Source organism: Grus americana, chromosome 3 (genome assembly GCF_028858705.1).
Source record: "Grus americana isolate bGruAme1 chromosome 3, bGruAme1.mat, whole genome shotgun sequence".
In the NCBI taxonomy this organism is placed as follows: Eukaryota; Metazoa; Chordata; class Aves; order Gruiformes; family Gruidae; genus Grus; species Grus americana.
Window position 1 is genome coordinate 121,490,454 of NC_072854.1, and position 24,653 is coordinate 121,515,106.

The following is a 24,653-nucleotide window of genomic DNA, read 5'->3' on the forward strand; positions in this document are numbered from 1 at the left end:
CAACTGAAAATGCATGGGATTAGGAGAGAAACTGAAGTAGTCATCCAGAGTATACAGACCCATGATGACCTAAGTGTCCTGCCTGGGGCACCCTGGAAGCAGTAACCACACACATCAATAATCTCGTCAATAACCTAAGCCATTTTGTGGTTCAAAGGTCTGCAAACATTTAAGAGTGTAAAACTCTAAACAAGAGAAGATTCCTCTTGACGACCACGCTGCTCTCCGTTACCCAATAATCCGTGCATGCAGTAGACAGAGCTAGAGAAATATATCTCCATTGGGCATTTGGAGATGTTCTTGCAACATAACGTTCAACATTTTGAATTCAAGGACCTTGTGCTGCTGCAGACAACTGATATTTTAGTACACAATTTCTTCTTTCCCAGGGTTGTCCTTGACCAGGCATGTTTTCTCCTCTGCTAGATGTAAGTCCATTCTTAGATCTCATCTCCAGCAGGTACCAAAGTGATGTGTTACTGAGGTTATGCTATTTTTTACAGTGACCTGAAAGAAAACCTAAATCATTGCAAATAAACCTTACAAGTGACTTGGGAACAGAAGAAGAGAGTAAATAATTAAGAAAACAGGCCACTAATATACAGAGATCTTCCCAAAGAACATTGTAAGGGTGTATGAGCCTTGAAGAGCCAGGAAGCCAGCAGAGATTTGTGTCGGGCAGTGTGATCTAATGAGCTCACGGAAGACAGGCTAAGGGATGGCTTGATCACAATCTCTAAGTATCACAAGAGGAGGAGAAATGTGGAAATGAGGCGGATGTATATAGAAATCTTATGGCTGAAACTTAAAGCTGAACATTTTTTACTTTCTGTGGGGAGGTGGAACAGGAACATTAGCTAACTTCAGAAGAATGCTCCAAGGCTTCTGTAATAGCTCCTGTAGTCCCCGAGCGGCTGGGGCAGATGTTTACAAAAATAAGCTGTAGTTCTAAGAGATTGAATGAACTGGAGGGTGTCCGATGGCCTTTGCCATCTGAGGTACCAGATTACGTGGTCCTCCTGAGTCCTATGTGAACACTGTGAAGCAGTGTTTTGGATTTCTTCAGCCACAGTAACATAAAAGACAACTCCATCTTCACATCTTACCAAACATTGAGCAGAATTAGCGAGGGTAAAAGCATTTGAGAAGGAATAGTGTTTTAAGACTCTCTCAACTCCAGAGAGTATGAGCTATTTGGGCTAGCTTGAGCTACCTCTTTTCTTGTCCTTTGCCTCTGCCGTATCAGTACAAGATGACAACATCAGAATTACCTGCTAGGATTTCTTCCTTTAAAGAAAAGTGACATAAAAAGAGCCCATCAGCGAGCGCAAATAAAATGCCGTTCTATAAGCTGCTGCAGTTTCCCAGAGCAGCACTCAGGGTCTGCTCCTTGGACCCTGTGAGGGACTAAGCACCCAGCTGGACTGGACCCAGTGGCTGCGTATTTCATGAGTCCGATCAGATATGATCTGTCCATACACAAGCCATGTTTTACTTATAAAGTAAATTACATTACATGGGCTATAATGTACATTTTCAAAGGGGACCCACCTTAAAAACATTTTGTTTAATAAAATAACTTAATTAGAAGAGAGCTTCTGGCTGATGTGGTTGAGGCTGTGATAATTTTTCCTTCTCAAATCATTTTCTCTGTTTATTATACTTAATTATAGTGTAATTATGTATCCATCCTCTAGGCAAATTATGCAATCAGAAAATGTGAGTGGTTCATTTGCCACTGCTGTTGGGACCAGTGTTTACATCCCTAGTATAAAATATGAGCATCATTTCTATTATTTATAGTATATACGTATATACATATATATAAAAGATGTTTCACACAGAATGAAGAATCAGTGTAAGTATTTTATTGGCAGTCGTTTTTGCATCATCCATCTAATTAATTTGTGGCCTGCTAATAATGAAACCATCCAAAGCTCAGATAGGTAAAATCTTTACACCCTACCATGAATTTTCTCAAACACAAAACATACACAGCTGAGGAACATGGAAGTTCTACAATTTAGCTTTAATTTTGGCAGGAGGTTTATTATTAGACTTAAGAACTTATTTTGCATTTCACTTTCTAATATTCTGGCCAGAATTTCCTAGTACCACAAGAAAGGAAGGAACCCCACAATTTTCAGCTGTGGGGTGTAGATTTGTGTTCAAGTCATGGGTTCAGACTAATCTTTTTTTTCTCCCATGTGCTTCATGAACTTTCTAGCCATGGCAGCACTGACTTTTCAAGGCTAGGCCATTCTCCCTCTTGTTTTTCTTGATGGGAGTTGACAGATTGTGTTTGAACAGACCGAAAGATGAAGCCAAACATCCAAATCTTGAAAACCCTTTTGAGATCGATGTTTTCTCCTTCTTTGGCCAGCTCTCAGCGTGAATACAAACCGGATTCCCACTTGGCAATTTCAGCTTCACTTCATGTGCTTATTTTGCAGAAATGAGGCCACTCGCACCAACGGAGCAGGCGGGGAAGAAAACGCATCTGTTGGAGAAGCTCAGCCCAGCTCTGTTGGCATCAAGCGCCCGTGTTTATTACAGCTGGCAAAGAGGTGAGCCATCCATGCAAAATGGCAAACCTACCTAACTGTCACCTGGCCAGCCCCGCAGCTGATGGAAATCTGGGTAACTATTTGATCTACCCCGTTTTCCCCCCGCTGGGGAGCTGGCCCTTCCTTTCACAGTGTCGCTCATCTGCATAGTGCTCTCCACGAGTGTCTTGCAAACACGCCTTTGCAGGAAATAAAAGGCCTCATCGTGGCCTAGCTTCCACCTCGTTCCCTGCAGGCAAGCTGGTATTTTTATGAAGAGCCAACTTTTCTCAGCCACGTAGGCAAAATTGAATTTTGCCACGCTGCAGCTGAAGGGCCAGGACTTGCCTGGGGAGCAGTGGGGAGGTTGGGGTAGAGCTGGGGTGGCACAGCTGGGTGGGGAGAACCAGGAATGTGGGACTTGGGGAGGGGGGCAATGGAAGAGCCGGGGCTGGTGGTCCCCTAGGCGGAGTCAGCAACCCAGGAGAGGAGAAATAAGACGATTCCTGACCATCCTCACCAGCCCTGCAGCTCCCCCGTGCAGACAGTGGCCTCAAACAGCCTTTCCCTCTCCCTACCCTCAAAAGGCAACCACTGCCCCATCCCTCCCTCTCCCTGAGAAGAGAGCTGTCAGTTGTGGTCTCTGAGGGAAAGGCGCTAGAATCAAAGCCCAGATCCAGGCAGATACTTTGTGGTATCCTAAGATCCAATAAAAGTCCAGGGAGAATTTTCAAAGGAGCCACCAAATACTCCCGAGTAGGTGCTGTTGCTCCATCCTGACCTGCTGACCCACAGGGGAGGCCGCGTGTTCGTTCACACACGCAGGTAGGCCAAAACAGTCAAAACAGGGTGGAAATAGCCAAGCCGCTGGTTCGCAGTGTTGGCTGTAAAGTCCTCGCACGCAGCAGGTGGGACGAGATGTGCCAACAGCCCCGAGTCTGCAAACACACAGTAGCTCCGTGGAGTGCCGAAGGACCACAAGACCAGGCACTGACTCAGTCCTCGGCAAGTAGGCATCTCCCCGGAGTGGGATGAGATGGGAGTAGTAGGTACGTAAGATGTTTTTGTTTTTTCCTGATGTTATCCCCATTTTCCCAGGTCCCAGCTTCAGACAGCCGTCTGCCATCCGCTTTGGCCAGACACCGAGACGCTAGCAATTGGCTGGCGTTACTGTCGTGAGCAAAGGTACAGTGCTATGAATTGTCTGAACCATGTCAGCCTTTTCCCGCAGTGATTTTGCGTGGTGTGAAAGAGGTTGGGACTCAGCAAATGGCGCTCCGGCTGATCGGCCCGCTGCCAGAGGAGGATTTGTCCATTATAGTCTCACTTGCTTTTCGGGTGTGGTCTGAAAGGGAGGGTTGGAGCCAATATTTGTTGGGGTTTTTCCACGCTTTGTTATGAAACCCTTAGTTTTCCCATGCCTTGAATTTTGGAGTATATGCCTTAAAAAGCAACATTACAAGTGCCTAGCTCCCAGGTGACGCTTTCCACCTGTCAGTTTGTATATGCTATAGAATGAATGCTGTATTTAGCTATATTTGAGTGATGGGGAAGCTGTGATGCAATTTACCTGAGGTCAGGCAGTAGTCTGAAGGCAGGGCTTGGAGCAGGAGGCAGACTGTCAAATCCCCAAACAGCGTGCGTGCCAGGCGCAAGCAGGGCTCCTCCATCCCTTCTGTTCTTTCCTGGTTTTTGTTTCCCCTTGTGTTCCTAGGAAAAAATGAGAGAGGGGAAAATTAAATGTGGATTTTAAACTCCAGCATCTGCGCTAGGAGAATCTGCAGCCAAGTGAAAAGGTGACTGGATTTGGTCCGGTATTGGCTGCTGATTCTTAAAGACCTTCTTATCACTGAGTGAACTGCTTCAGAAATCAGCCCAAGAGCCGATAGCCCACAGCTCTGAGTGAGAACAAGGGCCACCGTTCCTAATCTGAGATTTACGCAGTTGAATTTTAGTTATCGAAAAGCCATAAGGGAAGCCTGACCTATTTTTATATCTTGCACTACTCCAGTGAAAGCTGCATCTGAGAGAAGATAGAAATTATACGTGGGTATGAGATCTCTGATGTCCTTTGTAAAGCCTTCGGATGATCACATAATGCACAAACCAAAGCCATGAGTGGCTTGGTTGTTTTATGTATGGATCGATGCCATTATCACTGAAACAAAGTCCGTGCATCCCGCCCGCTGGTGGATCTGCACAATGGGCACGAAGGGGGCCAATCTAACAAGGCTTAGAGGAGAAAATTTTGCTCCCATACGTGCTCTCAGTACGCACAATGGCGTGCCGAGGAGCTCTGCTCACAGACTAGGACTGTTGTGGAAATAACTGCACAGCCACGAAGCGGAGAAAATATTCTCATCCCCACGCTCAGGATGGGTATTTCTGTGCCGCAAACAAACTCAAGATTGGGAGGGCTTCCAGCCAGCCGCCATGGGGCAGCGAAGCCTCAGCCCCAGAAATCTGGCCCAGCGCTGCTTCAGCACACGCTGAGCTTCACGCTCCCGGGGGAGCATTGCACCGATATCTGAACTGTCGCGCGGTAAAGCCAGCAGAAGTAGCTTTCCATTCACACCTTCAGTTTTCATGTCGACATGCCATAATGACATGAGGCAGCAGATGGATGCAGACCGGGAAGAATATTTGGACATATTAGGCAATGGGGATTGGTTCATTTAACTTACACAGCCCCACCGTTACTCCAGCTGAGAGATCACAAGCCAGTGTCTGCAACTACAGAGGACCAAACTGAAAGCTTCTCGTAAGTGAGAAGCAAAATGGGCTTTGCCCCAGGTTTATTGAGCATTTTATTTAAACCACCACCTCCTGTTCCAGTCTGCAAAACCTAAACCCTGTTGTTATAAATTACTGCTCCAATTCTGGTTGGGTTCACAGTCTTTCCGCACCCTCTCAGAGCTAGAGCTGACACCTTTCACCTCTGGGGAAGGGTTGAATGACAGGCATCTGGCTAAAATCTCATGCTAGAAGTAAAACACGCTTTTGAATCAGCTATGGGACATGTTTTCCAAGTGCTCTGGTATCTCTGGTCCCCTCTACTTTGTCTGTGAAACTATTACTTTGCATAATAGAAGGGAGAGACGCTCCGACCATCTGGTAGGCAACGCCATGTATAATTTAGGTTGCTTCACTCACTCTCCCATCAACAACAGGAACATAGCTTCCTTCTTGTTTCCCTTGATCTCTTAGCCCTTTGCTAAAAACACAAGGTCAAAAGCAGCTGTGGGGGAATAAACTGTATCCTAAACTGGGTTGCAGAGCTTTTAGGGACGCTTCTGCTTGTGGGTGAGACTCCTTCACAACCAGGTCACTTCCTGATTCTGTGTGAGCAAAGGGATAAAGAACTCACTAAATCCCAGTCAGGAGAGGACGGTTGGTATCATCATAAATGCAAATGCTCCTTTCCCCTTCCAGGGGAACCTGGTTCCCCTCCAGCAAAGCCTGGGGACTGGGATCACATCACGTGGGCGTCGTGCTTTGGGGAATCGCCACCAAGGTCAATGTTATTGCACTCAGCTAAGCAGCCCCCTGCATGCATGCAACAGGGCGATCGTGAGGGAGGTGGACGAGTCCACTCGTGTCCAGCATGGAGAGAGGTCCTGGGGCCGGCACAGGGGCTACATCATCCCCAAGGCACCCTGCATCTCAGGGACCAAGCCACCTTTTCATCCCCATGATTCTTAAATCAGCGGGCTTATTCATGAGTCCAGAGATAACCATGTGCTTTTATACTCTGCTGGAATGGCGTCTAAAGCTGACAGCTGGGAGTCAAAAGCTCTGAGTCACCAGGTCCCTCCTCTCCTTCCTGTGTGACCAGTCTACCTGTATCTGCTTCCTCGCTTGCCGCATAAGGAGGATGACAATTGCTTTTATCTGATGGTTACTTTCAAATGGCCCTAGAGGCCTCTTCTGGTCTGATGAAAATTCAGTAGAAGCTGGACTAGCGTGGAAAAGACAGAACATTTAACTAATGAAAGCGCCGGAGCTCAGGAAGGCAATTACATCCTTTCTTCCTCCCCACATTCCCACACGGGTTACTTGGCAATTGCTGCAAAAATCTGCTACGGGCAAAGAGGAGTGGGAGGCCGTGAAAAGGCTGAGACAAGGCCCTCTGAGCTGGTGGAAGGCTCCTGTGGGGTGGTGGTTTGGGTGCCCAGCTCAGCAGATGGTTACGCTAGCAGGTTCCCAGCAGTCGTTACACCTTAAAAGAGACCCTGCTCGATTAAAAAAACGTGATCTTGATTCTGCAAACCTCTTCGTCACATATGAACTTTATAAAACAAAAATATGCACAAAAACTAGGTCCCTTGGACCTGGGCAAAGCAGGCCAGGCGGCATTTGCTCACGGCACACAGTCGGTGCTGAGTTTTAGGGGAGAAGCGCTGCCCAGGCTGCAAAAGACTGAATGGATCAGCGGCCGGTGCGAGGCACCTTTGGCTTGGTTGAGTTGTCCCTTTGGCACCATTCCTGGGAGGAAAAGTTGCTTTTGTGAGCCTGCTTCAGTGCACCCACGTTTTGGGGGGAAGCTGGCTTTGACATGCCTTTAAGGTAGGCTAGTCTACACCTCCCTGTTGGTTAACAAGTCAAATGGGATCAGCTGCTCGGACAGTGTGAGAAACCCTGTGCAGCACAGCGTACAGCTGCTGTATCCATGTGAATACGCAGGCTGAAACCCTGGGGAGGAACTGTGGGTGTCCTCCCAGCTGCCCCGTGCTTTTGCGGGCATTTGTAAATACAATTGCTCTCATTTTCCATTGATAGAAATCAAAAAGCAATTAAGAATCGAGCTCTTCAAATTGATAGGTCTCCTGAATTTGAAACATTTTTCATTCTTTGGCTGGTATCGCTGCCTAGATTAGATTATTTTTTTAAAGGGAAGATTAAAATAAACAGTATTTATGGTTTAATTATTTGAATGACTAAGAAGCTCCAGCTTTATTTTAACTTCACAGAGGACCGGGAGATGTTTTTAATGATATGTTTTACTCACATAGCATCTTTCATCCAAGCATCTCAAACTGCTTTTCAAATAATTAATTAATCCTTGTACCTCTCCATGAGACAGTTATTATCTCTGATATTACTGGTGGGTAAACAAAGGCACAAAGACGTCAAGGCACAAACTGTTTTCCAAATATTAATTAACTAATTCTCACACCACTCCGTGAGACTGTTACTATCTCTGCTGTTACCAATGGGTAAACTAAGGCACAAATATGCAAGCAACTCGCCCGAGGCCATGCAGGTGAGTCAGTAGCAGAGCTGAGAATAGCGTATGACCAGTCTAAGTCTTCGCTAATTGTTTCTAGCAAGTACTACGCCATATTCCTGACAACGGGCAATGCAAGCCCCTGCGTGAAGCACAGCTGAAACCAGCTGGGTTTATGAAAATATTTCCTCCGGTCTCTCTTCACCCACTGGAGATCACATTTGCCCGCATAAGTTTGCAGCTTCTTTTGAACTCGTCGTGGCTGGCAGGAGCCAATGTAACTATGACAAGAAATGGTGGGTTTAAAGTATCTGAGGAGTTTTGAGATACTCCGGTGATGGTGGCTGTCCAGCAGCACACAATTCTTCTAGAGTTTATCCCGGAACCCGTCCTGCGTGGCATTCTGAGGCCAGGACAGCCCCAGACTCAGCCAGGCACAGGGTGCCACACACACAGAGTGATGCCGTCGCTCCTCTCTCCTCCGTCCAAGCCTGCAGCCCTGGAGCGAGTGCGTGCCCCAGGGCAGCAGCGTGAGACCGGGGCTGGCCCCAAGCATGCTAACGCAAGCTGCTGTAAGTGTGTGTGTACTCCCCTCGTTTATCCACCTTCCTCCTTTGGGACGTGGCAGGGTGTTATTTTTGTAAGGGCCCCTGCAAGAGGAAGAACGTGGAGACCCTGCAGGCCAGGGCTCCTCACCAGCCTCCTGGCACAGTCCTTCAGCGTGCATTTATCCCGCTGAGCAAGCGCTTTCCGTCCTCCCCGTGAGGAAGAGAAAAAGCGAGGAAGCTGAAGGCACTCTCTGCCCTCAGGAAAGGTCTCCCCTTTCCCGTTCAGCTGTAGCCGTGCTCCACGCAGGCACCTGAACCCTCGCCATGCACATCCCAGCTGAGCTATTTCAAACATGGGCTTGGCCTCATCAAATGCAGTCTCATTTCCACATGAAAGGGCTGGAGGAATATGAAGCCAACTCATCTGTATTGATAAGAATTTGGCATTACTTTCCCCCAGTTATCTAAGCTTTCTGTGTACATTAATCACAATGCAAAAAACCAGGAGGGGGGGGATGCATCTTCTCAGCTGTCTTTCCCTGAGCTCGGGCAACAACCTGGGGGTGGTTTTTCTGTGGGGGTTTTTCGGTTGTGGTTTTTTTTTTTTCTCTAAACTTCCTTTTTCCAGTTCCACTCTGCTGGAGTCTGATTGTTCTCTCCCCTCTGCAATTTGGATGCCTCACAACTTCTTGCTACAGCTCTGATGCAAGCGCTCCGCTGCCGTGTTTGCCAAACCTGGCATGAGTACCCACTGCTAGTCTAGACACCAGTCTAACTGTAGCGCTAATGCTAGGGTTTAACAGACTGATCTCGGCGTTTGTCATAGCTCTGCCCACGGTCATCGCTTTGATCTTTATCCTTGAAAACCACAGTCATTGACAAAGGTAAAATGAATTTCTGTCTTTGAAAGACTTTGATGGCATTCCCTTGTTTTGTTTTGTGTTGGGGTGGTTTTTTTTTTTTCCCCTCCTCTCCTTTGCTCTTCCAGCTGAACTTCATCATAAAGCTTCTGATTACAGCTGCAGTTCCAGGACCAGATAAAGTTCATGCTTTCGTGCTTTCTGCCATACGGCCGTTTAAAAATCTAAGGGGGAAACCCTGGGACACTTCTTCTGCCAGTGAGTGCAATGTAAACTTTAATGGGAATCGGAGACAGAGGGCCCTCGGGATTTGATCTTGTACCTTCTTAAGAAAAACAAAACAAAACAAAATCATCTTGAATAGGGCCAAGTGCCAAAAGCAGGAGAGAATGAGAACTATTTGGTATTAGATTTCTAGTTTGAAATCTGCAGTCTGCCAAGTACTACTGTTTGCCTTCACGTAGTACCTAGAGGTTGAGCTGAGACAAGGGCCTTCTATTAGACATTGTATAGACACGTTGTAAGAGATTGCCTCTGCCTGGAGGTGTTCATAATTTAAATAAACATGATGAGCAAATCAAGTGTTACTAGCTCCATCTTCTAGATGGGGAAGTGAAGGCAAGGAGTGTCCGCACCTTGTCCAAGGTCACACAGGGGACCTGAATTCATTGTAGGGCTCCACATTGCCTTCATGGCGGTGATAACGTCATCTTTGCTGGTGAGCTGTCAGCTCCAAAAGTGATGGCTGGGCCATCAGAGCGCAGCTAGATAGCGGTGCCGCTTGTTTGCAGTGATTTATGATGCTTTTCCCTGCTTTGAGTTGCAGGGTTTGGCTTGCTGAGGGAGAGTGCTACAGATCTCTTAGCAGCATAGCCTCCGCTGGAGAAAAAGTCAGCAGCTTTTGAGCCAGACTTTTGTTTTTTTCGTAAGGTTATAAAAGCCAATTGAGGTGTCTTATCCCTTTGCATTTATTGTAGGAAGCAATCTATATGAGGGACCTTCAGCGAAGTTCTTCCACCAACCTTGATGAATTTCAGTGAAAACAGAAGAAGGGGGGTCCTTCCACTGGGCCAGGAAAAGAGCAGGAATTTCAAGAGCTTGAGTTTAGTATCATGCATAGTGTAAAAGTAAATAAACTCAACAGGGGATAGAGGCTTTGATTACGGGATATACACAGTGTGTTATTTGGACATCTGTAAAAATCTTCCAAGGACTGGGGGTGAAATCCAGATTCATTGAAGTCCCGCAGGATTTTTGCCACGGATGGCCGCGGGGCCGAGCTCTGTCCCTAAACGCTTGCGCGGGACTCGGCAGCTGCTGGAGCAGAGGGCAGTACACCAGTGAACTGCAACAGCTCGGGGAGGAGAAGTCCAGGGGACTTACTGACGGTAGCAACTCTGAAAGCACCAACAGTGATGTCCCCTCCCAAAGCCCATCCAGAACGGCTTTCGGGGTATCCAGCTCCTAGCTAGGAGAGGCCATTTGTCAAAATGGGATTTGTTAAACAAGCAATCAAACAAACAAATATATCTGCCTTCAAAGTGACTGGCTCAAAACTGGAGCTGGCTGAAAATTTTCCCGTTGTCATATGTAAATATCACATAAACACATCTACACACAGAGCTGGCAACTGGAATACTTTGTATATAGGTAGTATGTATATTTTAGACAAAAAGATGTATACGTTTTCTGTGTATATACTCACATAGATATATATTCCCAACATCCATAAAATCCTGTTTTCCTATTTTTTGCAAAGACTTCCAGTTGATTCACAGATGCCAAATGTTGACACAATAGGTTAAATAGAAATGTTGACAGTTCCCCATGGAGAGTTTTCTGCACTCTCAGAGAAACTCTACTCAACGTTTCTTTTGAATTTGGAGGAATTTGAGTAACATTTTGCTGTTGCCCATTCCTGACTACTCTGAGTTGAGCCGGGGCTGGAGAAGCACTTGATGAGTAAGGCTCTTTTGTTATTTACAGCCTCGTCAAAACAATGAAGTAGCAGGAATCTCCTCAGAGAGCAATGTATCACAGCATTTGTCAAGAAGATTTCCAAATCAAAGATGACTTCCAAGGAGCAGCAAGGGTGTAATCTCGGAGCCAATCAAGCCGATGGCAAAAATCCCAATTGCTGCACAGTATTCTTAATGGAGCCTCTGAAATTTTGGAGCTTTGTATATTATGGCTAAAAGGTCCTGTCCAAATTCAGCATCTGTGTGCCTTACAGAGGCATGACCCTAAAAAGAAGTGATGAAAAATGGCTATTTTAAAAACAAATAGCCCTGTTTATAATGAGACCAAAGGGAAGAATGAAGAATTCAGTACTTAATACTGACACATGCCACTTGCAAAATCTCTCCACCACTAGAAACATCTATGAGAGTTTGGAAAATTTTGGTCACTCATTTTTTTTTCCTCCTTTGCTTCCATTTCACTCACTGGTACATCTGTCCAGTAACAGCACCGACACTGCTAAATGTCATGAAGTGAAGTTGATGAAGTTTCTTCATACAGTAGTTCCAGGTGAGGTGGTAACAGGAACAGCTGTAATTCTTACCAAAACAAAACAAGAAAAAAGAAGTATCTGCCAATGTTTTTGGATATAGTTGTTAGGTCCCAGGCACAGAAATTAGTCAGAGTACCCATAAATATCACTGTCATTGAACTCTGATTTCCAAGTTCTTTGCTGCAAATGCCCACCGGCTGTGAAAACCCAGCCGAGCTCTGGCCGCTGGGCTATCAAATCCTCCCTGGCTTTGCTCAGTTTTTGGTGCAACGACCAGGGGGTCCCCAGCAGTGCAATCGGCTGGGCATTGCAGGAGGGGAAGCAAGAGGCATATCCCATACGGTGGATCACCCGGTAGGAAAATGCCCCCCCCGTTGTAAATCATACGCCCCTCGCGCTTCATCCCCCTTGTCACAGCTCGCAGTCATAGCAGGAGGAAGGGGTCAGTGCCCAACGTGACAGCGCGGATGTGGAGGCTGGCAAACTACCCAGGGCAAGTATCGTAAACGCTCCGATTAGTTTTTACTCTTCTCTGCATGCCTCTGCTGGAAACCAAGCTGGGCAGATTCTTGGTCCCAGTAAATATGGCAGTTCTGACACTGTCATGTCCGAAAATCCAATTTCCCAGAGAAAACCTCAGACAAAATAACCAACCCAAGACATTTATCACTTTATGCTATGTTAATGCAAACAAAAGCAATGCACGCTACAATAAATCCATTACTGAGTCTTAGTGGAACAAAGTGATATTCCCACATGACTAATTTCAAGCTGGAAGGATTTGGGGTTTTTTGGGTTGGTTTTTTTTTTTCCTATTAATGCTTTTTTGTGTCGGAGAAGGCATTTTTCAATTGAATGAAAAATTTTGCCTCCAGAAACATCCAGTTTCATTGAAAGATTTAGAGGTTTCAATAAGAAAAAACTAAGACCAGCAATTCAATTATTGCCTGAGTGAGAGACTTCTTCAGTATTCCCTCTCTCCCCATCACCTCAAAAAAAAAAAAAAAAAGTAAAATATTAACTGAAAGAGCAAAATCTATCCATGTCATCAACATTAGTCCCTGGCTACTTCCATCACTTACTCCTTATGCTTAAATCTGGGTTTGGTCCAGGTCTGACCACCATCGGTGGCTGCTCTACCCAGGACAGCAGCGCCCCAAAGCCAGGCAGGGCTGGACTCCGAGCTGAGCTCAGACTCCAAGCAGACCTTTGCAGCTCAATGCCATGCATTAATAATAGTAATACTGATATGCTTAGAGCCTACTGGAACCTATTTAACCCCAAAATTAGCTCAGCTGAGGTGGAAATGCCAACAGCAACGATTCTCTTGGAGATGATATTTATGAACCTGCAGAGTAGAAGTCGGTGCAGTGAGATGCAGGCTGGGCCAACACAGGAGAAAGTCCACTGGGTTTGCCAAAGTGAACAGAGCTCAGAGAAAAAGCGCGGCTGAATGGCACCATTTAAGCCTCAAAGGAGGGCCCAAGTGCCAGCCAGCACAAGGAGATAAGGAGCACCCCGGGAGCAGGGCACAAAGGTAGCACTGATGAGCAGCCCTTGGCTTTGCTCCCACAAAGGTCGCAGCTGGGTCCTCTATTAACTTTTTCTCAACACAGCATTATTGAGAATTATACCAAGCTACTCGATAGTAATGCCCCCCTCCCACAGACCTTTCACAAGAAAATATAAGTATTTGACATCCCTGGCGTAAGCAAAGACAGTCAAAGGCTCTGTTATCTTCTTTTATAAGCTGGAGAATTTGGCTACGAGTAGACAAAGGTCCCCATCCAGCAAAGCATGTGGGTAGTATTAAACTGATACACGAGCCGGCAAGATTTGGCTAAGCAGGTCTCTGAAGCTGTGTCCTGGGCTTAGCTACAACCTGGGCTTAGCTACAAGAGCGTCCATCTGGAAATGCAAGCAATCAGTAGACAACGCGTCCACTTTGAATTTAAAAAAAAATAATTATCCATATTACAAGAAGGGGAAATTATTCTTTATTACTGTTTCATTGCCAGGATCCTTTCGGAGCTGAAGTTTCTGTGCGCACGCACAGCAGCCAGATTTATCAGACAACCAAATCCTAAGCGCGGCAACGTTGTTCCCATTCATTTCTCTGTTTATTTTCAATTTCCCATCCTATCAACTCAAATGAATCAAGTTGGGAGGAGGTAAAGCAACTAGACCGGTCAGTTTTTAAGGCTGCACTGAGCAGAAGGTACGAAAATATCATAAATTTTATTTCATGCCTTCTTGCCAATTGTTAGAAATGTGCAGTCCATATGAATTCATATAACAAGGAGGGAATGTTGGGAAAACCAATAAAGATTTTGTGGTCTTAACTATAATGAATGTAGTTTGATATAGAGTCTGTTTTTCACTGCATGGCAAAATGAATCATAAAATACTGGACCTTGAAACTCCTGCATTTTTTACAATAGCCTGGGGACAGTTTACAGTGTAATGAATTGTAATTAACCCACCTTCAAAATCTTTTATGAGTATTTTGCCAATTAGCTTCGCATGCTTGCTAATGACTCATGGCCAGCGCATGTCTTTACAGAGCAGGCTTTTACAGCACACGCTACCCTGTTAAGTCAGCAGAAGTATGCGGGACGGTGAGGTAGACGCAGGTAAGACCCAGCCAGTCCTAGCGACCTACATATTTCAACATTCAAAGAGCCCTTGCTGTTCTCTGAGACCCAAAATAACTGCAATAATGTATAGCAACGTCAAAAGGCTTTGGTTTCCGAAGGATTGCGAGGAATGCAAAGGGCTCAAGTCCTGACATCTGTTGTTACTTAGTACTAACATATATAATGCTGCTAATTGCTGAGCCATCTTTGTTTTCCTTACTTAGCACTAGGGTTAGAATTATTTTATTTTTGTGGTTCATGGCTTCCTGCCACTTGCAACACAAAGTCCACTCTAAAGAAAATAAAACAACTACCAGGCTGCCTACTAACAGTGTGTGGAGGGCTGGGGTTGTTTCCTCCCCTTCTTCTGTTTTTGGTTGCATTGTAGTTTTGGTTGATGTTTTTTTAATTATTTAAAGAGGAGTAAGAAGAGACATGCCCCAAACAGACCCAGCAGAGCCGGGACATGACCAGTGTCACACCAAAAGGCCACGTGGGCCAGTATCCCGTCTCCCAGTGTCCCGTCTGCCGGCACAGGCAAGAGGAGATGCAGGAGGAGGAAACTCAAGGAGGAGGTCCATCACGATCCCTCCCCTGCTGCACCCTCCTCACTGCAGGCGATCCGTGGTTTATGGACTTCCCAAGGCAGAGGCTGCCTCCAGACCAGTGTGTTTTAACAGCCACCCATGGATCTATCCTCCTCAAATGGTTTTGATCCCTTTCTCAAGCCATTTATAACTTTTGGCCTCCGCAACATCCTGTGGCAATGAGTTCCACAGTTTAATTATGCTTTGTATGACAAAAACTGCTTCCTTGTGTTGGTTTAAACCTTCTTGTGTGACAGCGTCAAGTCCCCTCTAATTCTTACAAGAAGCAGTGAATGACCAGTTTCTATTTGTCTTTTTCTATGTCAATCATGATCTGACAGACCTTTACCGTACCTCCTGCTGCTGTCATCCCTTTCCACCCTGAAGAGTCCTCATGTGCTTATTTTTCCATCTTTATGGAAGCTGTTGCCCACCTCCCTCATCCTGATCGCTTTCCTTCCTGCGCTTTCTAGTTCAGCTCAACCCTTCTGGAGTCAGATGGCCAGAAAACACGCTACCACGGAGATGTACTTTCATCGAGGAGTGCTACAATGATGTTTTCTGATTTGTTCCCACCTCTTTGCCAATTCATTCTTAACGTGATAGTTGCCTCTTCTGATGGACTTTGAAGGATATTTGCAGAGGCCTCCAAGCTCTCTTTGCTAAATAATACATTTAGGGTTCGTCTATCTTGAAGTATAGTCAGGGTGAGTTTTTCTGCTTGCGCCCTGCTTTTGTTGACACTGCGCTGCATCAGTCATTTTATTGCCCAGCCACTGAGGATCATGAACTCTTTTGGCAATCCTTTGTTTTACAACGCTGAATAATTTGCATCATCTGCAAAATTTCTCATCTCACTATTCATCCTTTTTACCAGACTATTTATGAATGTGTCTGAACGCTATCAAATCAGCATTTCAACGACCTCAGTTCTAAGTAATGCACAAAAACCTCTCTCTCGCACAAAGATGTGTGGCAGACATCCTGGCCAAAGCCTTGAGGGGGCTCACCAGTAACCTCCCACAATAGCGAACAGCGCTTTATATCCATCTTCCCAAAAGACAGCTTTTAACTTCTTATAACTTCGGGAAAGAACTTTCTTTTCTCATCTCTTATCATGAAGCCTTGTTGCAGACAGTTTTTAGGCATTTGTGTTTATTGGCATGACTCTCTTAACTCCTCTGAGCGTGTTATCAATATTGAGTGGGTAAGCTGGAGAAATCAGTGATAAGAAGGCCCATCTGGTGTGTCAAGGATTTCATTCCACGGCCAGGGATATGTCATTTGTCAGCCTATTATTTTTAATAACTATCAGATCATCTGTCCCTGATGATCATGGTTTCTCTGTAAACCATGCAGACCATCAAACAGAAGGACCTTAAGTTGGTAAGAAAGACTCGACTACAACAATGCCTTTTTTCGCCAAATACCGAATCACTTATGTTTGTAGGTGAGCTGCACACCTTGTGCACTGAATTCCTGCAGTTTATCAGCCAAAACCCACACAATCTGTCCTTAATGCCCTATTGCAAGAGACCACAGCACCCTGAACGGTGGGCATGGTCTGATGTGCCTGAACAATACCTAGTGCTGCTCTCAGCTGCCCTCCTCCTGGGGAATTCTCAGCTACGCCGAGAAGCAAGTTCATCTGAAATCACCCTGCTTGCACAGGCCAGCTGAAGGGGTTTTTCTCTTTACCGTTCCCTGGTATAGATCCAGTTCTCCTGGAGGATTAACACTCACGGCGGTGTGAAACCCCACGGGGCAGTTAGCATTGGCAAGCCATTTCCTTGTTTCACAAAATACTGCCACTTCTCTGTTGTCCCGGATCGTTCTCGCTCTCCCGTCAGTCAGCTGTCCGAGTGGTTTAGCAGGAAGGGCCAAACTTGTGATAAACTTAACCCAAGACTTAACTTGCGCCTCATCCTAGAAAGCCGTGCATTCGTGAGGCATCCCTGAGGACTGTGACTCAGGTCTGCCCTGGCTCTGTTGTGGTGCAGGACCCACCACATGAAGTTATCATGAGTTTCTGAGCGTTACCCCTCTGGGCGTTGTTCCGTGCACCACTTTGCACCTGGAGAACCTGTTTGCTGGACATACAGGTAATCCACTGCAGAAAATTGTATCGCAAACATGAGAGCCCGGCGCTTACAGAGAGCGTAACTGGAAGGGGAGGCAACCCTTACTGCACGAATTGTACAGTTCTTGCTGTGATTCGCCAGAGTTGAGCAGCATGTTTAGACCACAACTATTTCCAAAGAAAAACTGCAACATCTACATATTTCAGAACTGCACTGATCATGTTATACTGACCTTAATTGCAATTGCAAATTTTCAGCCTGGTGTTTTTGTTTGTTGGGTTTTTTTTTTTTTCTCTTCTTAATTCAGTGGGAGCTTTGCCTGTACTGTGCAGGACTGGACCATCTGTATATGTCCAGGTTATGGAAAAATATTTTTGCTTTACCAAAAGAGCTCAATATGTCCCCAAGCTAGAGGCGCTGTATTTACAGTGCCGGCTACTTCTACACATAGCGTGTACTTTTCTTCTCTGGGGGCCTAATCCTGAATCACTTTAGTCAGTGGGAATGATGGCATTAAATTCAATCAGAGCAGGATAAGACCATGCGTTATTTTAGCCAATCTAACATGCCACAAAAAATGTGTTGAATCATTTATTTTTTTTTAAAGAGAAAAATAAAACATATGGTTAGATAATCAGTGGGAATCACTAGACACCTACACAGGAGAGTTGCAAGCATGGAAATACTCATATACATATTTGAAGTTACACCACAGATTTCTTGGGTGGGTTTTTTTTGCCCTGCTACACTATGTCTGGACAAATAATTTGGATGTTGATCACTCAGGTAATGTAATCCCAAATCAAATCATGTCGCCTGTGTTGCAAACAGAAGTGAAGGAGAGAACATTTCATTCCTGTCTAACACGAAGCAAAGTTCACAGCTGTGGCATTTCATTCCATCGCCTGTAACACAGCAAAGCGGGGGGGGGGAGTGCACTGAAATTACTGCTCTTCTGCCAAAGAGCTACGGCAGGGCGCTTTTTTTTTTTTTTTTTACTTTTTTTTTTTTTTAATTCTCTTGCAGAAAAGCAAGCAGTGTTCCTATACTGCAATAGAAATTGCACAGCCCATTCGCTCTGTGTAACACCGACATACTGCCATGCTTGGAGCCATTATTTTTGTGCACGGTTGCGAAGTGATGGAGGTGCAAAGGACTTTCAGACTGGCCAGCTAAATTTTCCCAGCAGCTCCGTTCTGCCGCTATGCATGTCTTTCATCGGCTGCAGGACACTGATCTGAGGGCTGAAGCCAATCCAGGTGTACTGAAGATGGGCTAATGCTTACATCCTATTGAAAATCTCAGGACAGGTGAAATCCCATCACTGATTAACATCTCTCCTCTTTAGCACTTAGCCTCTAAGACTTGGTGGAAATTCGAAAGGCTGGAAGTGGCCGCTGCATCCTTGAGTAAAACGCTGTCCATTTTACAATGGGTCAATTCATGCATTTGTCTGTAAATTCCACAGTGGCTTTTTGTTTAAGTGCTCGCTTCTTATTTAGGATTATTCACTAAAGTTTCTTTTTCTTGACATAACCCACAATTTTTTTAAAAAAAACCCAACCACCAAGCAGCTTTCTCCATGTTGACAAGCTGTATATGAAGCAGCTCCTCAAGCCGGGGCAGCGCGGGGCTCCCCTTGGATCAGTAACACTCAAATGAGAGTTATTTGGGGGGGGGGGGGTTGTGCTGCCAGTTCATCCTTGCACCATATCTCTGCCTTGGTAAGAGAAAGCTACGGCGTGGTTTTGAGGCTGAGCAGTTGTGCGGGTACCTCCCCACACACGGGGCCACACTTCCACCCTTTTCCTCTCTCCTTGGAGCGACCCCAGGTTCCCGCCCGCTCCCCACATCAAACACGGGCAGGTTGAAATTGGGCCCGGCAGGAACGCATTTTGGGGAGCGCACAGCTTGTATTTACACATGAGGACGAGCGTTACAGCAGCAAGCACTTTGATGTCGCCCATGCCTTAACCTCACCAAAGGATAGCCTTTCTGCGCTAACCTGGGCATTCGAACAGGATTTAAACATACACAGCAACTTCTCCCCTCCGATTTCCCCAAAAGCATTTCATTTCTTCACGGTTACCTGCATTATTTTGGTCTGAGCATTCATTTATTAGGCAGAAACACACTTTTCATATAATCCTTATTTTTTTCCCTGATAAACAGTTTTCTGGTGTCCTTTTGCAAACCAAGAGACATCTGCTAAAAGCCCACAGGCATGATTCCTGTTGGGCCTTGCAGCTTGAGCGAGAAGAGATTCACAGCAGTGGAATGTTTGTGCTTGCTACCACCAGTAGTTAGGAAACCTTTCCCTAATTCCAGCCTAAGCGCATCCACAGCAATTTATATTATCATTCTCGTACCACTGCACCCCTTTGCCTAAAGAGTTCTTCTTCTTTCTTAATATTTAACTATGACATAGTTATAGGCAGAAATCTCAGCCATTGCTTTTCTCAACTCTTCCCTCCCAGCCTCCACTCCCAAGACAGGCTTTCCTGTCCTTGTCCATCTCATCAACTTTTCTGATGGCTCTTTTTGACTCATCTTTCACGTTTCTCGGCAGAGCAAAACAGTGCACCGTGTTCAGGCCAAGCTCTCATCTGTGCCTGTCACCGTCTCATCTGTCCCCTTAGATTGCACTTCCCTTTTCATGGTTGCGTCTCAAAGTCACCCTCTGATTAAAGTACAGCAAAGTCTTCTTCCTGCCCGAGCAACTCTGAGTGCACGGCTTATTACGGAATGTTTTCTTAGTAACATTACCCAACTTTGTGGTGATTTGCATTAGCTACGGCTCTGGGCTCTCTTCTCCAGAAGAGCCAGGACTTTGCCAGTTGACACCAGCTGAAGAACCAGCTCTCTGATAAGTTATAGCACTACCAACCAACCCAGGGACTTCTCCTGCCAACTTGGAAACAAGATACGAACTAGAGTGTTTCTATTTTTGCATTAAAATGGAAACAGGTGGGAAGGACGCGTGGAATTTATCGAGCCAAAAAAATAGGTTTTTTTCATGTTAAAATTCGAATGGAATGGAAATTATAATCTTCCAGTGTTACTGTAGAGCTGCAATATTGGGTTTCCCCTTACTCAGCCTTTAGCAGTAAGGAACCAGCTGCAGTGGAGCTGGAGTTTTGGAGTTTGCTTCCTAACCCAATCTAACTCTGTCCTAGGTCTGCCCTATTTTGAATTATTATACCACCTGGCACCACCTGGGGATGTTATTGACTCTGGAGACAAGAGTCGAGTTTTGCAATCATCTTTTTTATAGTTTTCTAACTGAAAAATAAGAACAAAAATGAACTGCTGGATAGCAGAAACCACTGATTTTCACTATTCCTACCTAATTTATTGCAGTGAACCTCCACTCCCACACTAAGTTACGCGCTTTGGCTCATCTCAGGTATTTGCTGTGTGTCAGCACCAAGCCAGCGGGGTGGTGGAGAGGCTGGAGCTGCACCAAAGCTTTGCATTTTGAACCAGATTGCTCCTACCCCCTTCCTACCTCCATGTCAGAACAATTGCAGCTGGAGCTGCCCAAAACCTGAGAGAAGTGACTCAAGTGAGGTGGAGCATGTTCCTGACATGACTTATTAAAGTCCAAAATAATAATAAAAAAAATAATTAAAATAATTTTAAAAAAAAAAATCCAAAAACTTTTTTAAAATTCTGACATAGTATGAATGGGACAAACTTTACGATAAACACTTGGTAATTCCATGCTCAGAGGCTAGGACCATCTGCATCACTGGTTGGACAAATGCATAATAAAATGGATTGACAGATGATGTAAGAGGCTCTTGATTCCCTTCCCTTACACTTAATTATTTTTTAACTGTTTCCAGTAAATAGCCCTGACTAATTGTTTTAGAGCAGGAAAATATTTATTGCTCCAAGTACTGAAAAGGTTGCCATCAACATTGCAATAGACTTTTTAATCCCTGTGAAATCCCACTGAAATCAAATGGCTTTGGCTAACTGCATTCGTTCAGCTCGGCAAACGGCCCGTCACCACGACCGAGGTCTGTCCTGGTAACACGTCCTGCGTGGCCCATTTCACAGAACTGTGTAACTTCCGCAGCGCTATGTGCCACAGACATCAGGGCAGTGCGCTACTGGTCCAAATGAGCTTAAAAATGGATTCAAACAGTTCTCCTTCACTCAAACTGTTTATAAGCAGCAGCTTTGCATATTTAATTTCAGTGAAGAACACTGTTATGTTATGTTAAGGTTTGGAGGGTTGGGGGATATATATATATAAAATTTTTTAATTTTTTTTTTTTTTTTTTACCATTTCGTGCTTCCTTGTGGTTCTTGGTTTGAGACAGAATCAGAAATCCAAAGAGCAAAGAATTTGCAAAAGCTCTATGGTTGAGAGGTCTCTGAACTCCCTAAAACCAGGAGGAGATGAAAAGCTCCCAAGACGAGTTGCTCTCTTGAGGCTCTCAGCCCAGTCGCCAGGAACCGAGGCAAGTTGAATGTATTCGGGGGGATGGACTGAGGGAGGAAGCATTCAGGTACCTTTCAAATACACAACCAAACAATTTGAGGTTTGCCGGTCACTTGTCTAGACACGTTTCAAAAGGGAATAAAATAAAGAAAAAAAATTCCCTGTCTAGGAATTCTTACCCTGTGATTGTTGCACAGCAGAAAAGCTGGGTAGTTCTCTTCAACTGAATAAACATAGGAGGGAGGCTGAGAGCAATTTGGCTCCAGAGCAAATATTGTTACTGAATTCTTTGCACCTGCAACGGTCAGGGAAATGATAATACACCCTCTCAGTGTCTTCCTCTCCGACGCTTTGGAAAGCAACCACGTCACATCTTGCATCTGCTACAGCACAAATGTTTGTGAGGGCAGGGCTTCAGTGCACTCCGCAGCCCCGTCCCGCGAAACGCACTCTCGTCCTAACCTCGAGGCGAGCTGACACCTCTTGGTAACAGCAGCTCTGCTGCCGCCGGGGTCCCTGCAGCGCCGGGTACCCACCTGGTACTTCATCAGCTTTGCACAGCACAGCCCAGCATCGTGGCGTGACTTCGCCGAGTGTGTCACAGCATTTATTGACTAAGCAGGTTAAAACAAAAAAAAAAAAAAAGAAAAGTTGATGGCTTTGGCTGCCATAGTTTCAGGTACTGTTTTTCCAGCCTAGGCACCGATATCCAGGAAAAACACACTTTTCCTAGTATAATATGAGTTGCCTTGGACTAGGTTGTTTTACTGGTACAGCATCAGAACCAAGGAGGGTTTAATCCTCTAGTGAGGAAGCATCCCCAATCTGTGCCCTCAGCCTGCGCCTTCAGCCGCGGGCAGGCTGGAGATGGGGCAGCTCTGCTCCCACGGAGACCGCGGCAGCGGGACGAGCCGGGAAATGGGGGAAATGGGTCAATTCAGCAAGCCAGGGGCACATCTGGGGACAGAAAAAGGTAAACTTACACCCCTTGTGTAACAGGGAGGTGGGTAGGCATTTGGATTGCTACGATGGGTGAAAGATGATTTTTCTTGGCTGTTTCTTAGGAAACATAGGTCCGTGCCTAAAGGATCGCAGTGCCTTGGCTATAAAATGGAGAGCATTCCTACCCTCCCCTCTCTCGCCACAGTGGTGTGCAGCTTTCTACAGCCACCTGCCACGAAGCAGCTAAGGGATGGAGCCACCAAAGCAGAGGAACAACCGCACCGCCATCGTGGAAGGAAAAGGCTCCCCCATCTGTGTGATGAGCTTCACACAACTGGGCTGAAAGAGAAATGAGGGGGTTGGTGTCAGACTCTGCTCCTGTCACTGGTGGCCTCCTTGGATAGGGATTTGAGGACAAAGCAAACGCAAAAGGAATAAAGAAGAAATGAGATATGGATAATGGTCTCTCCTGTCCCCACCTCAGACAGACCAACGCAACGATGGCTGACACCCCAAGATACCATCTTTGTGTGTGTGCATAAATCTGAGTCCATCACTGCCGTGGCTGCTCAGCTAACCGAGCCTCAAGACAAATAAAAAAATAGGGGATAAATTGTAATACTCGTAATATTTTAAAATGTTTCTGCTGAAAAAGTATTTTTTCACTGGAAGAATCTTAGGTAGAAATGTAATTGCCTTATAAAGAGTTCTTGCATCACATTTGGAGATTGAATTCAGGCTTGAGTCATAAGTAATTGGTTTTATGCTACTACTTGAAGATATTTGACTGTTTTTCCCATAATTTGTAGTAACTGCTGTGCTTCTTTCTTTAGTAACTGCTGTGCATAGGGAACTTTTCAAGTTATTTGTGTTTTTCAAAAGCACAGAAAAAATGGGCAAGCTCTGGAATGGTTTGTCCTCAGTACATCGAACTGCTGGCATCATAATTTGCCATCCTGCATCACACTAGCCATAGAATTCAGCCATTTAATCCTGTATGAAGCCAAATAATTTGCATTTTAAGCAACTCTTGGCTGTTTTCCCCTCTAAAGCTCCGCATCAACAACTGCAGCGGGTTTATCAGGAGGCGAATGAGCCTTGGGCAAGCACACGTAGCCGGACAGGCGAGTATTGAGATAGCTTCACTCAGTCACAGCCCCCAAACTTCCTCACAGCAAAAATGAGCGTATTATAGTGTGAGGAACTCACTGCCTTAGAAGATTATTTCTTTTAAAATTATACATATATATACATGCACAGGAGTCCTGGGGTTATGTCTGGCCCATGTTTTTGATAAGCGATATCAATCGTTCTCCTCCATCTGTGTATCAACAGGCAGGTTTAAGAACCAGTGACAACAAAGCCATTTGGGCTCTCACTGGGAAATAAATGATAAGTAACGAAGAGGAAGTTTCACCACGACGTGAAGACAGCAATCACGTTATTAGGAAACGGAACAAAAAAAGAGGAGGCAACACTTGAGTTACAGAGCCCGAATTCAAGGGAATTATGCCAATTTCTGTTAGCTAAGTAGCTGTAAAGACTACCAAATATTTCCTTAAGATTACTTAGCATATTAACTGCTAATTATTAATATCTGTCCATGAAAATTGGCCCCCTACAAGAGCACAATTTAATCACTGCGAATTCAGGGTGGCAGAAAAAGGCGTTCTGGTTTTTGTATCACTTGACTGAGCTTAGTAAATGAAAACACAGGAGATTTGGTTGATCCTCCACAAAGCTTTTGGGACATGATGTGATCAAAAAGGAACAGGACGGTCTTGTGGTTAGGTTTCAATTGCAAGACAGTCCCGTGCACTAGACTGGACTCGGGAGCTGTGCTACTTCCAAGCCCAGTTGTGCCGCGTCTTTGCTGCGGTGGGTCATGAAACCCCTTGACTCCGAGTTGAGCGCAATCCCTCTTTGCCTATTTTCTGCTATTGCCCTGGCAATGTGTGAATGCAGCGCCTGCAGCAGCACACAAATAATTCAGGAATGAACCTGAACAAAACTTGACGGTTTTTGCTCAAATAAGGGTGACATGGAAGACTCTCCCCTAAACCCCAATGCATCAGAAAGTGTTTTGCGCCTCTCACCGCACTAACAGCCCCAATCAGCCCCAGTAATCTTATCCACCCTGGTAAACCCAACTATTAATTTCTGTCGAAGACGTATTCCCACAGAGGCACAGAGTAAACAGCTCCAGTGTCCCAAGCCAGCGTTGTACCCTTGCCCTAAAGGAGCAGCCCCATTAGCAGAGC

General features: G+C 45.4%; 1 protein-coding gene across 3 annotated transcripts in view; it reads right to left on the reverse strand.

Annotated features, from left to right (window-relative positions):
- BMP2 (bone morphogenetic protein 2) overlaps window positions 1-24,653 on the reverse strand; it is a 106,468-nt gene that overhangs the window by 25,101 nt on the left and 56,714 nt on the right. The window contains exons 5-6 of one of the 3 annotated variants that reach the window (XM_054819420.1): window positions 4,117-4,256; window positions 1,847-3,891 (exon numbers count right to left, since the gene is read on the reverse strand). In XM_054819420.1, coding sequence (XP_054675395.1) covers window positions 3,809-3,891; window positions 4,117-4,256 — 223 coding nt within the window. In that variant the 3' untranslated portion in view covers window positions 1,847-3,808. Of the gene's footprint in view, window positions 1-1,846; window positions 3,892-4,116; window positions 4,257-24,653 lie in introns of those variants that run through there. The other 2 variants (XM_054819419.1, XR_008576278.1) reach the window with 2 other exon arrangements.